At 45.6% G+C, this 15,014-nt stretch overlaps 1 protein-coding gene across 1 annotated transcript; it reads right to left on the bottom strand.

The window, feature by feature from the left end:
- Positions 1 to 372: 372 nt before the first annotated feature.
- LOC149337284 (uncharacterized) lies at positions 373 to 6,310 on the bottom strand. The gene is made up of 2 exons (XM_089554375.1): positions 5,494 to 6,310; positions 373 to 380 (listed from the first exon to the last, which is right to left on the bottom strand). Exons 1-2 carry the CDS (start codon positions 6,308 to 6,310, stop codon positions 373 to 375), a joined length of 825 nt encoding a protein of 274 aa, XP_089410501.1.
- Positions 6,311 to 15,014: the final 8,704 nt, after the last annotated feature.

Here is a 15,014-nt window from a genome sequence, read left to right as displayed (position 1 = left end):
ATGGCATCACGGCACAGGATGAAGCAATGATCAATTGTCTCAGGCACGTTACACAGACGGCAATTCACATTCCAGCGTACAAACATCCCCTTGTCACTAAGAAATGTCTTGACAGGCAGCGTCGCTGTGTGTAGTTTAAAAAAGAACGTTTTAGCGGCTGCCTGAATGCACATCCGCCTAACACGCTTTAGAACACTGATGTCCAAAGACCCCAGATAAGGCTGCCGATACAATGGTGTAGGGAACAAAGACTCAGTGAGAGCCTGGGTCATCTGTTTTCTCGAGAGGCTATACAGGTAATCTAAAGAGAAGCGCACAGTGAGGAAATTGAAAGTGTCAGCAAACTCCTTAAGGAATCCTCATAAAGTCCCCTCACGAGCCTGCACAGTCGGTGCGAATAAGTAAGGCAAATGAAAACTAAGCCGCCTAATGAGCACAGCTACCAGAAACGGGTGGTTTGCCGATTTGAAAAAGAAAAAACGGGAAACAAGTTGATGCACGAACAGGTGAACAAGGCCCACTCCACCACCCTCTAAGGGAAGGAACAAGTTGTCACGCCTCATGGGCTCCCACTGAGAGCGCCAAACGAATGTTGCAAATATTCTGTGTATTGCTTGCACCTTCCTCCTCGCACAATGCAGGACTTGAAGGACATACGCGAGCTTTGCAAACAAAAATATTGTCACGTTCTAGTGACGGCAGTCCAGCGGTCAGGAAGACACCAGAAATACTTTCAAACGAAGCTCTTTATTTGGGCTGACTTGCGCCCTCAAAAGAACTGAATCACTTAGTGGCGGCGTAAGCAACAAGCGTGCTCGTCAATCGTCGAACTACGAATGCCTGCTGCTCGTGGCATCGGTCAATTTAATGCCGGCAAGGAAACTTCGAGATAACAGATCGAGATCATCTAGTGTAATCTAGAAACAAGTAGATGCAGCTGTTCATGGCTGTGAACAATCGAGATTAGTCCGGTCGCTTCTCGCGTCACGAACAAAAATGATAACACCCCTTTTGTGCGGCCTTGCGCGAACGAACGGACGCTACAATGATACGTGGCATTACCCCCCCTTCCAAAGAAGCATCGTCTCGATGCTTTAAAATGAAATTAAACACGGAGAATGCATCGAGAACTTAGAGTCCTTTAGCATTCCTAATAAGGTGTAAGGGCAGCGGTAAAAGCTTCAAGTCTGGCCGTGTCGTCGTCGTCGTCGTTGTTGTCGTCGTCGTATTTGTCGTCGTATTTGTCGTCGTATTTGTCGTCGTATTTGTCGTCGTAGTAGTAGTCGTCGTCGTAGGGATCGTAGTCGTCGTAGGGATCGTCGTCGTAGTAGGGGTCGTCGTCGTAGTAGGGGTCGTCGTCGTAGTAGGGGTCGTCGTCTTCGTAAGGGTCGTCGTCGTAGTAGGGGTCGTCGTCTTCGTAAGGGTCGTCGTTGTCGTAGGGGGCATGGTCTTCTGTTTTCGTCGATGGAGGATCTTAGTTCTTGCGCTCCGAAGCAACCTCACCTCCAGAGGCTGCTTTATTCAGTTTAACCTTCGGGGGCTGGGGAAGCGTCCACGGACTGCGTAGCCTCGGCTAGGAGATACTTAGCGCGGTGACGATGGCGACGGAGAACGCGGTAGGCGGCTCGGCGATGAGTATCCTTCCCGACGCACGAAAATCCTCGATTTCGGCTGGTCGCTGGCCGGGTCGGGGTCGTGGGGCGTAGTAAGGGAACCCTCGGATGCCCATTCTCCTGTATGGGCAGTACCGGAGAATGTGACCGGCTTCTCCGCAGTGGAAGCATTGTGGGCGGCGCTAGTCGGGTGTTCTCCACTCGACGCATTTCCTCAGCCGTGTACGACGCTCGTAGGACGGGCGAGTTGGGGCGAGAGGGCGGCGCTCCAGCGCAGCTGGCTAAGGGCGATAGGGGCTTCGGTCCCGTCGTCGAGGTACAGGACGGCGCACGGCTGCGGCGTAAGTCATGGCTGGAGGCTCCATAGGCTGCGTGGTAGACTGGAGTAAGGTCTTCCGGCGAATAACTCAAAGGGCTGGCGTCACGACTTGCAGTGGTTGTCCGGTACCTGGAAGGCTACCAGCACCTCCACCAGATGTCACGTTGTAGTGACGGCAGTCCAGCGGTCAGGAAGACACCAGAAATACTTTCAAACGAAGCTCTTTATTTGGGCTGACTTGCGCCCTCAAAAGAACTGAATCACTTAGTGGCGGCGTAAGCAACAAGCGTGCTCGTCAATCGTCGAACTACGAATGCCTGCTGCTCGCGGCATCGGTCAATTTAATGCCGGCAAGGAAACTTCGAGATAACAGGTCGAGATCATCTAGTGTAATCTAGAAACAAGTAGATGCAGCTGTTCATGGCTGTGAACAATCGAGATTATTCCGGTCGCTTCTCGCGTCACGAACAAAAATGATAACACCCCTTTTGTGCGGCCTTGCGCGAACGAACGGACGCTACAATGATACGTGGCAATATGTTACAGACCTGTGCCCTCGCAAACACTGAGAGTTCCCTACCCATTCAAGCCTGTGTTTGCCGCCGTAGAGTTACAATTTGTGAATCCCAGTAGGCTGTACTGTTGCGAACTTGGTGCAGCGGAACGCCTAGGTACTCAAGAGGGCTACAGTCCGAGCATATGCCACCAAACTGGCTTGGCCTAGTTCCCCAATAACCCAACCAAAAGCCTTTGGATTTCTCTAAATTAAGAGCCGCGCCTGATACATCGCAGAACTGTTTAGTCAAGTTTAGAGCCTCAAGTACGCTCTTTTTGTCAGAACAAAAGAGGGCGACATCATCAGCGTAGGCTAAAACTTTAACTTCACATTGAGTCAGAGAGAAACCGCGGATAGCTGCGCTGTTAATAATGCTGAGACAGAGGGGTTCCAGATATAGGGCAAACAACAATGGAGACAGTGGACATCCTTGACGAACAGATGCTTCTAGTGGTATTGGTTTCGTTAGCTCCTGATTAACAATAACCCTTGTATAGGAGTTCTTATAGCACAGCCTTATGCCTTTGAGCAAGACGTCACCAATATTTGCATACTCCAAGACCGCGAACACGAAATCGTGCCGAACTTTATCAAACGCCTTCGCCAAGTCAATTTGAATCAGAGCTACTTGGCCGGTCTCATCTGATACTGTCTCTAATACTGAACGTGCAATATGGATATGTGTTTGAATACTGCGGCCTCTAATACCACAGACCTGATGCGAACCTATCAAGTCCATAATGACGAGTTGCAGACGACTGCTAAGAACCTTGGCAAAAATTTTGTAATCAACATTGCAGAGGGAAATTGGACGATATCCCTCAACAGTTTTCAACCGATTAGTATCTTTGCTTTTGGGAATTAATATTGTGTGCCCAGAATAGGAAGTGGGAGGCAGGACACCCACATCATAAGATGCTTGGAAAACTTCCATCAAAACAGGCACTAGGCAAGGCGAAAAATGTTTTATAGAATTCACTAGTAATACCATCTGGCCCAGGAGATTTCTGGCTCTGCAGGGCAGAAATGGCTGATTGAATTTCATCCAAAGTGATAGGTCCTTTCACTATAGCACACTTCTCATCGTCAAGTCGAGGGAAGTTTCCGAGTAAGAAACTGTAATCGAAACCCTGATTTGGATCTTCGCAACTGCCAAACAGCTTCCGATAATAGTCGAAGAAAGCAGCAAGAATACCAGGCGCATCGCTGTATGTGCAATCACCATACTGAATTTCCAATATTTCCTTCCCAAGAGCATTCTCTCTTTCATCACTCAGAGCCCGACGAGAAGGTTGCTCATCAAGAAACCTTCGGGACCTAGATCGTATCAAGGCCCCCTTATATTTTTCTGTCGCAAATTGTTGAAGCTCTGCTTTTACGTTATTAATCTCTTCGAGATAGGCACCCGGGCTTACCCTCTCTAGTTCATGCAGCTCCATTAGGGTGCGCCCAAGCTCACGAAGGTGGTGTCTCTTCAGGAAAGCGATTCTTGCTGAAGCCTCAATTGCCAAGTTTTTGATCTCCTGTTTAAACAAGTCCCACTTTTGAAAAACGGACAGATCACGGCGTGACCATACGTCCTTCAAACAAGTAGGTACAGCACGCTGAAAGATTTCATCTGAGAGCAGACAGTTATTCATCTTCCACAACTCCCACCGAGGGTGAAGTACATGCCGAGTGTACCTCCCTATCTGAAGAGAGACCATACAGTGGTCACTGAAGAAGATGGGCCGCACCCAGTAGCCAAACACACTTGCTAACGCGTCTACAGAAACGTAAATTCTGTCAAGGTGAGCAGTAGAGGAAAACTGAAAATGAGTGAAATGTATACTGTCGCCTTTATCCTGTCCCACATCCACAAGACTATATTCAGAAACCAAGTCGGTAAGTGATGCAGCACTAGGGTCGTATCTGTTACATACCACTGATCGGTCCTCATCCCTACAAACGCAATTAAAATCTCCCAAAAATATAATTTTGCGGTCCGTGCACAAATGTTCAACTAATGACAGAAAGAAAAGCCTTCTATCGCGCTGCTTTGTGGGGGCGTAAACACCAATAATCCGCCACTGTACACCTGAAATTGTGAGATCACAGCATATAAGTCGCCCCTCGTCATCTATGCAATAAGACATGGCTGTCATCTCTAGCGTGTTCGCCAGGAATAGCATACAACCTCCGGATAAGCCTCTCGCGTGGCTAACAATAATGTTGTATTCCGACAAAAAAGGCTCGAGAGCAGCTGCTGTCTCTTCATCAGAGGACAACTTTGTTTCCTGGATAGCGGCTACACACACACTCCATTTCTTTAAGAGATGCCGTACCTGCTGTTGCCTCCTACGATTACGCATACCCCTAACGTTAAGGGTAGCGACTTGATATGCTGCGACGCTCGCCATTTTTGGTGCCAGTCTTAACAAATGCCATTCCCTGGAATGGGATGGCCCGCCTCCAAATTGGCGGCCTCTCGGGCCGACATCCCCCCCTCTTTAATGCCACCCTTCCCGTGGCCTCTAAACATTGTGCCTTGTGGTCAGCGCCATCGATACACACCTCGTCAGCATCTGCTGGACGTTTCAAAGGTGCGGTGATGTCCATGTCTTCCTCTGAGAAAGCCAAGGCCTCGGCCTACGAACCCGAGGGGAGCACACCACTCGCTGCCACACTGACAGCCGACAGAGAACCGGACACGCCAGAGATCGACGCCACACACGGCTCACCGTTACCCTCCAACGACGAAGCAGAATCAGCAACAGAGGAGGATCGGCGAGCATCCACTGGCTGTATCGCCTCGACTGACTCCACAGGAGGCATATCCGGACGTTGACCTGTGGCGACGAGGTGTTCCTGGGCAGCAAGCACAGCAGTCTCTGTAGCACTCACGGGGGGGCCCGGGTCCGGTGGTTTTCGTTCTGGAGGCGCGGATGCTAGATGGCCAGTCACTTCAGATTCCGTGTTGATTTGAGGTGTTGAAGTCTTCTGTTCCCCATCTATCCGATGCTCACGACTTATTTCTCCGATCGCGTCGACAACCTCAGACACATCCATGATGTGTTCTGATGCCACGTCATCTTCCCGTGACCACTGGCCTTGACGCAGCTTGTCAGCGTAACTCAAGACACATTTCTCCGCAGTATGGCCAAAGCGTCGGCACTGGGTGCATCGAGGCGTGCGACACTGGCGCCGTACATGTCCAACCCGGCTGCATCGGAGGCAAATTGGCGGTCTCCCCGGGATAAGGACTAATTCCTGCACTCCATAAACATTAAGTGTGTGCGGGATTGTGTTTACTGACACTCCATCCTTGAGTGTGAGGGAGATTTCACGGTTTGCAGTTTCCATATGCTCCATCCCTGGGCACCGCCACTTTTCACGCTCCACAGACTGAATCGTGCCATAAGGCTCTAATGCTTCCACAATCCTAAGGTGTTCCATATAGCGGGGAAGCGAAAGGAGCTTAACCTTGACGTTCTTAGTATCCGGGTCAAACACCATGCACCGCAGTCCTTTGACAGGAAACTCCGCTTTGTTAACAAGCTTCTGTTTGGAAGAACTACTCTCGCAGGTAACCATCCACACGTGGCTCATTTGGTATTGACCAATGCACAAAATTTCCCGGAGATCCAATATCTGTGCGAGTGCGTCCCGGAAGTCAGGTGCTCGGTACGGGCGACCCTTAAGGTCAGCATGCAGGAAAACGGTATTAAGGACAACATTACCGGTAGGCAATCGGGGAAGTACAACGTTGTACGAGTCCGTAGTGTCCTGAGACGTCGGTAGACCTCGGCCAACGAGCGATGCGCTGTTTCCAGCAAGGAACATGTTGAAGCACAGCCGCACAGAACGGTGCTTTTCAGTAGTTATATATGCTAACATTTTGAGTTCAGCGGCAGTTTTGTGCCTATATGTCGCGTGTTCTGTTCTCTAAATTGGTAGATCGCTGGCTGGTTAGAGTTCGCACAGCTCAGTAAATGATGAAACAGTAAAGGCAACATCTGAACGCCACGGAAAATCGTTACTCGACAGCAATTTCATGGTGCACGGTACGTTGACTCACCCTTCGCCAACGAGTAAACTGGTGTCCTGATGCACTATTATTCGTATTAAAATGATGTGTAGCTTCCCTAGAGCACTCGTAGATCATTCATACCGTAGTAGGAATGCCATATAAAGTGTTTAGACTAATGTTTTGCCGTCGACCGCGAAGGTTTACGGGAGCTGACAGAAGTGTTTTCCTTTAACAGAAGCATCTCTCGTTTCTGCGAACCGCTTTTTCTTGGAGGTTGTTGTGCTGAAATAGATGTTGCAAAATGTGAATGGCGGTTCCGAAGGGCATAAAATATATTCACACAGCAATAAACTAATGTTTAGGATAAATTGCGACAGTTACCATGACAGTCTCTTCTTAAACGCATTCTACGGAAGTGCATGACTTCGCTGAATGGTATAGACTATTCAGAACCCCGCGGAGGTCGCATTTCGATGAATGCGAAACTCCAAAGCCTCATGCACTGCGCGATGTTAGTACACTTCGCCTTGGGATGTCGCGATGTTAGTGCAGTTGCTTTGGGACGTAAAATCCATTGAAATGAAATCAAATATGCTGTATGAATGCAACGCAATAATCTCTAAAGTGTACACTGCACGTTTCGGTTATGTACAAGGTCTGGCTCTGTGGGCGGAGCACAGCGCACTTTCTTGTTTGGTTGTTTTTTGCTTATCACTAGTTTGCATGAGATGCGAGTCACAGGTCACTATATATATGGCTCCGCTGCAGTACAAAAGCTAATAAACAAACTCCAACTCCCTCAGGCCCTAGAGGGAGTGCGCTCGCAGTTTTACTCTTTACCGAAAGAGGCGTTTCACTCCTTAGGGAATTTAGGCGGCGTAAACTGCTGCCAAAGAGAGTGCAGTAGCCGGTATACTCTATCATACAGAGTATCACTTCTTAGAGTGTACCTGGAGCGGGATGAATGACGCTGAGCGGGTGATATGGCGTTGTTAGCAATTGAAACATGGTAGAACTTATGGTAAACAATGAGCCTCGATCTTTTACTTCGTGTTACCATTTGGAGAAGATTCGCATGAGATTTTAGTGCATGCAGTGACACTAGTATAAGAAGAATAGGAAAAAAATATGGGCTGCGCGGTTTTATACATATGCTATGGTGCCCGACAGAATAGTCTGGTGAGGGTCCCAAACTGAGCATGCATATTAAAACTTGGTCCTTATAAAAGATTTGCTGGTGTTTTTTACGAAAGAGAGGGGTAAATTTCAAGCTCCGCCGCAGGAAGCGGAGGGTGCAGCTAGCCTAGTTAGTTATTTAAGATATGTTTGACCACCACGAAAGATTTTGTTTAAAAATTAGTACAAGATATTTATAAGGCGTCGCAGAGGATATTAAAGTTACCAAAAAAAATGGGCGGGTGTTAGGTAAGAATGGCTGCGGCGGAGAGAGAGTGGCGCAGTTTTCTTGGCATTTAAAGATTTAAAGCCTAAAATGACAACATCTAAACTATTGTTAACGGGTTGGTAAATAACACAATCATCAGCAAATGAACGAATGTTCAAGACCTCATTAGAGAGATCATTAATGTAAATTAAGAGAGGAAGTGGCCCAGAACGTAATGTTGAGGTACATCAGAAATTCGCAGGAGGCAAAGGTGAGGAGTGCTTATATGCAAAACGAACTGATGATGGCCGGGCTAAAAACTACGTCAAGAAGTATGGACTAAGGGACGAAGGTTTAACCATGAATGTTTTAAAAAAACTCGACCATGGGGAACCTTATTCACAGCCTTCTCGAAGTCCGAAAACAGTGTAACTACAAGTATGTTAAGGTCAAGTTGGGAGCAGTGTCATTTATGAGAGGTGCAAGTTATGTATCACAGAAATAAATCTTAATAAATCTGTGCTGACTAGGATGAAAGAAGTTACTAGAGACAAGGAACCTTATGGTTTGAGGAAAGATGACATGCTGCATCACTTTAGAACATAAGATTTGAATAGATATTTGCCTCTAGTCAAGACAAGATCTCGAAGGTTCTTTTTTTGGGGGGACTGGAGTGATCTTACCTATTTTCCAATCCAGCAGCACCACTCCACACGAAAGTGACTGTCGAATGATATGTGATAGAATGAAACTGATAATTTCTTTAGTGTTTATTTAATTATTTATTTATTTAGTACATACTGCAGACCCTTTTCAGGGTCCAAGCAGGACAGGCATATATTGTTAAAACTCAAAAGATACAGAACACAATGAAAAGAAATATGCATAAAAATGAGCACACAAGTTTTGCGAAACTATTACGATGCCGTAACATGGCTCCAATCTGATATTGTCCGCGGAAAAAACGAATATTTTAAACGGTCAGTTTTCGCAAAATACGGTGTCAATGAGTGAATGTGATGGTGTCGGGTATATCGTGTGGTTAGAGGGGATATGTACTGCGAAGTATCCAAAGCAAACTTATGATTAAGTAAACAATAAAGAAACTCAAGGCGATATTTTCCTCTTCGCGTTTCAAGTGTTTCAATATTGTTAGACGCCATGAGGTCAGTGGGGGAGTCGGTGATTTTAAATTTGGAATAGATAAACCTAACAGCTCTTTATTGAACTCTTTCTAATTTATGTATGTTATGTTTAGTAAATGGGTCCCATACAACCAAAGCATACTCAAGCTCTGGCCTGATGTAAGCGTTACACGTCAGCAGTTTTACGTGAGAAAGTGAATTTCTTAATTTATGCCCCAGAAAACATAGCTTTTTAAATGCAGAGGAGCATATGTTATCTATATGTGAGTTCCAGGAAAGATTGCTTGTGATTGTTACACCTAGATATTTGTAGCTATTAACCTGCTTTAGTGTTGATGATCAGAGGGTATACACGTGGTTAATCGGGTTATTTTTATGTGTTATTAGCATCGAAACTGTTTTTTCAATGTTAAGAACCATGGAAAACTCACTCCACCAATCAAGAACATTTCAAGACACTGGTCAAGTTCATTTTAATCATTAGTACACGTAATTTGACGGAAAACGACACAATCATCAGCAAACAAGCGAATATGAGTTCCTGGAGTAACCAAATTAACAATATCACTGATGTAGATCTGAAAAAGCAGAGGCCCCAAGACGCATCCTTAGGGCACCTCAGAGATGACTGGGAGACAACTGGAGCTGCACCCATCGACTGAAACAAATTGCACTCTATTCGTGAGGTAATCTTGAATCCACGATATTAAAATGTCTGGAAGATTAATGTTTTTAGCTTTTGAATGAGTTTTCCGTTGTGAACTTTATGAAATTCTTTGCTGAGATCTATAAATATGGTGTCTATTTGACCATTCATATCCAGTGTTTTAGCAAAAGTATGTACTATTGCAACTAATTGTGTTATTGTAGAATAGCCCTTCCTAAACCCATGCTTAAAGTCGCTTAATATGGAGTGTTCTTCAAGAAATTTGCTAATATGTTTAGCAATAATATGTTCGAGCATTTCACAGCATGCGGAAGTTAAAGAAATAGGACGATAATTTTGTAGTAATGTGCAGTCACCTTTTTTAAAAATGGGAACAACTCGAGCAGTCTTCCATTCAACCGGAAGTTTTGAGGACAGTAGAGATTTTTTAAACAACACAAAAAGAAACTTCGCAATTATTTCGGCATAGCGTCGCAAAAATGCATTTGGTAAATTATCAAGACCAGAAGAAGTTTTAGGTTTCAATACTAGAAGCAATGCAAATACACCAAGGAGGCTAACAAAGTCAACCTCGGATACATGAAAATGTGATGCGCTTTGTACACTTTGTATACCTGCTTCAGAGAATACGCTATCAAAAAAATAATTAAAATGGCGTGCAATGTCAATCGGATCAGTCAATTTATCTCCCTCCGCTGTTATTTTTGAGATATGTTTCTTGCTGTCACTCCGGAAGTTCCAAAATTTACTTGGGTCATTTTTAACAAGACTGGGTAACGGTGTTGAAGTACAAGTCTTTTAACTCACGAACCGCAAGTTCAAAATTATTTTCAAGCGTTTCAATTTTACTTAACTGGCGGTTATTTTTCTTAGATCTTTTTAGTTTTCGCTTCAGTTGAATAATCTTCCGCGTCATCCAAGGTGTGCGTTTGTGAACTTTTTCGCGTTTATTGGGAACGAAGGCATTTAGACAATATTGACACATTTCGACGAATCGCTCCCACAGCTTGCAGACATCATCGTTTTCATCGAAACTCGATAAGCAAATTCTCATATTTTCAATCACTGCGGCATCATCAGCCCTAGAACAATCCTTGAAAGAATAGGAGCGTAAATTGCTGGGCTAGTTGCCAGCTTTTCGGCCCTCTACCACCTCCTTCAGGCCACTGGAAGCGTGTTTGCAGAATACTGAAGTCGGATCTATATCGGCAGGTCAGACACCTGCGGGATTGGCTGCGGCATGCCTGCCTTCAGATCGGGAATCCCTGGGCGGCTTCTAGCAGGCTTCTTGAACATCTTCGCCTAGCATCCCTACTTACGGAGCCTACTGGAACGATCTTCGGCGACATTTGCCCAAGAAAAAGAGACAGACTGAAACAAGGACAGCTGTGACGTACCTACAAGGAGCCTCCCTTCCATCTGAGTTCGACAACCTACTGAAGCTTGGTCCTAAGTACACCCTGGAGCCGCAGGTTCGAAAGCATGAACTTCTGGCAGCCGTGCACAGTATTGCTGGAAAGGCACCACCTGAGGAGTAGAGTCACTGCGTTTCGGAGGGAGTCGGTTGCCTTGCACGGACTTGGCCTAGCCGACAAAAAGAAGCGAGGATCTTCGCCCTTTGGTCAACCATTTCCAGCAGGAGGGCCTCAGCCTTCTGCAAGCAGATAAGGAAGGCGGGTTCGTGGTTTCGCCTTCTTTTTTTAAGACGAAAGCCACCGGGGCTATTGAGGAGAACTTCAGGAATTCACACTCAAAACCACGAAAGGCTAAGGCACTGGCATTGAGGCTGTTAAATCGGCTGAATTTGCGTCGCCTGGAAGAAGAAGTTCGAAAAAGTGATCAAGACGTCCTGCAGGTGTTCTTCACCACTAAGACTCATAGCCTGGTTATCCGTTTAGGGCCATTGTTACAGAAGAAGGCTCTTGGCAAAAAGTGGTCTCCAACTACCTCAAGGTTTCCTCCGAGGGTCTGGTGCCGACGGATACATTTCGGGTTAAGAGCTCAATAAGCCTTGTGGAGTGCCTCTGTTCCGGTTTTCCTGGTGACAATGCAGCCTTCTCTTTGGACATTAGTGACTTGTTTCACTCTGTTCCGCATGATGAACTTTTTTGTGCTGTACGCGAATTAATTATTAATTGAAAGAACCGGGACAATTTCCTTCCATAATAAGTGTGGGATCTCTCTGGAATCTTTCCTTGAGCGGTTGAAGGTGTATTTAAATTCGACAGCTGTTCACTATGACCGCAAGTACGTGGTGCAAAACGGAGGTAGCTGCATTGGATCGTGTGTAGCGCCAGTTCTCTGTGACAGGTTTTTAGGGAAAATTAACTCGATGGTACAAGATTCCATTCAAGACAGACGTGTTATTAGGGTTTTCGGATATATGGACGATTTTATAGTCATTTTAAAATTAAATGAAACTGAGCAGCTCACTCTTCTGGCGGACCAGCTTGTAAATGTTTTTAGCGCATGCTCTAAAAACTTGGCTTTTACAAAAGAGATTCCTTCTGACAAGACCATTAGGTTCCCTCGTTTAGAATTGACTTTTTTAGCCGACGTGCACGTGTGTTGGAAATATGCGCCCAGGACTGAAAAGTCGCTTTTGCCTTATGAATCGGGTCATTCAAAGCTGGTGAATCGCAGCATCGCGAATTTCTGTTTTTTGAACGCTCTAAACAAAAATTGCCGACATGTCATGCAGCAATGTCTGGCCGAGCAGGTTGCGCGGTTGTCGGATGCTGGGTTTCCCCCGTCGGTTTTGATTGAGGTGGGTGAATCACTGGGGAATAAGATGAAGAAACTGACGGCTAAGTCTGCAAGTCCATCGCAAGAGAACAGGAAGAAGATTGAAGTGCTTCCTTACTGCCACAAGACAGCGCATGGTCTGAAAAAAGTGGCGCAAAAATTCGCTGTCACTATGGTTTTTTCTGCTCCCCGGAAACTGTCTGGTTTTTGCGCCCATATTTCTGGTGGTCCGCAGAAAAAGGGGCCCTGTAAAACCAACCACCAGACGAGGTTCACTACGTGCGAAGTAGGGGTGGTGTACTGCATCCCATTGTCCAGTGGGAAAAACTACATCGCTCAAACCGGAGGGTGCATCAATGAACGTCTGAGGCAGCACCGAACAACGTTATATTCAGGCACTAGAAGCAATTCTTAGCCTTCCATGTTAAGATATGCAAAGGATGTTCTTCTTTGCTTCACCGCACGAGCATTATCGGTCGGGGGAGAACAAGACGCGAACGTGAAATCTGGAAGCGTTTTTGATCAGGAAAAACAAGCAGATGTGTGTCAGCGATCCCTAGGTTTTTATCGCGGATAAAGAGTATAACTTTCTTTTATCTTAATACAGTCGATCCCAACGTCCAGAGCATGCGCTTGCGCAGGGAAACATTTAAATGTGGTGGTTTTCTTGGAAATAAATCAGTGGCAAGTCCAGCGGTGTGGTGAGTGTTCCTCCTTTTTCTTGTCCTGCGTCTGCGTTCCGCTGATTCCACCCTGACAACCTTGAAAGAACGTACGTGACTGGCTTTTTTGTTGTGGTAACGGGACTTAACTAAATCTATAGATACGCTCACCAGATGATGGTTTGAAATGCCTCTTTCGATCGATACAGTATGCATGGAATATTGGCGGCTAGCAAGAACTACGTCTAGAATAGAGGAAGATGTACCTTGTACACGAGTAGGTCGATTTACAATTTGAGCTAAATCATGAGTAAGCATGACATGAAACAGAACGTCTGCACTACTCCCAGATTAAGCACCGCCTTGTAAACGGTCCCAGCACACATCTGGCAGATTGAAGTCACCTATTAACAGTATTTTCTTATTTTGGAAATGAGACAGGTGATGTTTCAGCTTAATAAGATAGTCGGGTGTGACATCTGGTGGCCTGTAGCAAGCATGCAGGATGAATGAATGACCCTGCAGGAAGAAATTTTTATGCAAAGGCATTCAAGGTCAGGAACATCATATACGAAGTCGCATTCTACAGAGTCTTTTAAGAGAATGGCTGCGCCGCTACCCCTTGAGGTCCTGTCCTTGCGAACGACTTTATAATGAGGGGGAAATACCAGGTCATCTGCTAAGTCGTCATGTAACCAAGTTTCCGCCAGGACTGATATGTGTGGGTCGAACTCCAGCAAATTAAGTTCATGCGAGTCTTTCTTGTTTGCAACACTGTGTGCGTTAATGTTAACTATTCTCAAGCATTTTACACTAGATTGGCCCGTGTTACTATGAAAAAACAAGCTGTCTTAGTGAAGAAAGAAGCTGAGGTAAATGAACCGCTCACTTTTTCGGGGAGCGGTTTCACAACTGCGTACAACTTCTCGTCACGGGCCGATTTGCGGCGATCTCTTCGTTTTTTTGAACCCTCACTTTATCATTTTTTTCGCAGTTCCCAAAGTAAGGAATATTATTGATATATAACTTATCAACCACCAAGGAAATCTTTTTTTTTTTTATCTGGGTTCGGCTTCGCGCTATCCCGTAGTTTCTTTCTTAGTTCACGACCATTATTTGAAAAATCATCGCCAATTGCATATCTTTTCCCTTTAGTTTCTTTCCGTTCTTGAATATCACAGTTTTATGCCTACTGTCTAAAAGCTTTAGGATTACGGGACGTGTTTTGTCAATTGACGGTTTACGTAACGAATGTATCCGCTCAATAAGGATAGGATTGAGTCCTAAATTTTAATGAAAAATATCTTTGTTTACTGCTTCTTCAAGCGATTCATTTGTTTCCTCTGCAGTTTCTGGGCTGCAATATATGATCAAATTTGACCTCCTACTATAATTTTCAAGCTGCTGAAGCCTTGCTTCAAGCCTTTCAATCGTTGTACTCATACAACTAACCTATTCTTGGAAGGACGTTACTCGGCTCTCAAGCCTGGACAGGGCACCTAATTTGTTCTCTATGTTCAGTAATCTGCTCTCTTTCATATCTTTTATGTCAACTGGAATATCATGAAGTTGTTGTAAAATTAAGGTCATGTCAGCGCCTGGGTTCGACTCAATGTCACCTGCTAACAATAATAATTTCCTCAGACAAAATATGAAAACTTGTAGCAAGCAGCCGAGTGCACGGCAGCACCAGCGGAAACATTTTCCATTCATTTTGCTCACCTGCACAAGGAAGACAAACGGATTAGTGTTCCGCATTCTGGCGATGCTGCCATGCCCAGTGGCTGCGAAAAGAGCGTGAGTCCCATTTATAGCTTGGGTGCACTGTGATGCCCCCCGCAGTTCGGGTTCCTGGCAATCAGCACGTGTTGCCGAAGAACGATGATACGGATGCCAAGATTCCAATGCTGGTGG

This window comes from Amblyomma mixtum, chromosome 7 (genome assembly GCF_055824585.1).
Source record: "Amblyomma mixtum isolate Tamu chromosome 7, ASM5582458v1, whole genome shotgun sequence".
Classification (NCBI taxonomy): Eukaryota; Metazoa; Arthropoda; class Arachnida; order Ixodida; family Ixodidae; genus Amblyomma; species Amblyomma mixtum.
The sequence above is the reverse complement of the archived record's forward strand: the minus strand, read 5'-3'. Positions and strand labels throughout refer to the sequence as shown.

Bases quoted from the DNA above. Each gene is read 5' to 3' on its own strand.
- LOC149337284 (XM_089554375.1), bottom strand. From the start codon at position 6,310: ATGTTCCTTGCTGGAAACAGCGCATCGCTCGTTGGCCGAGGTCTACCG.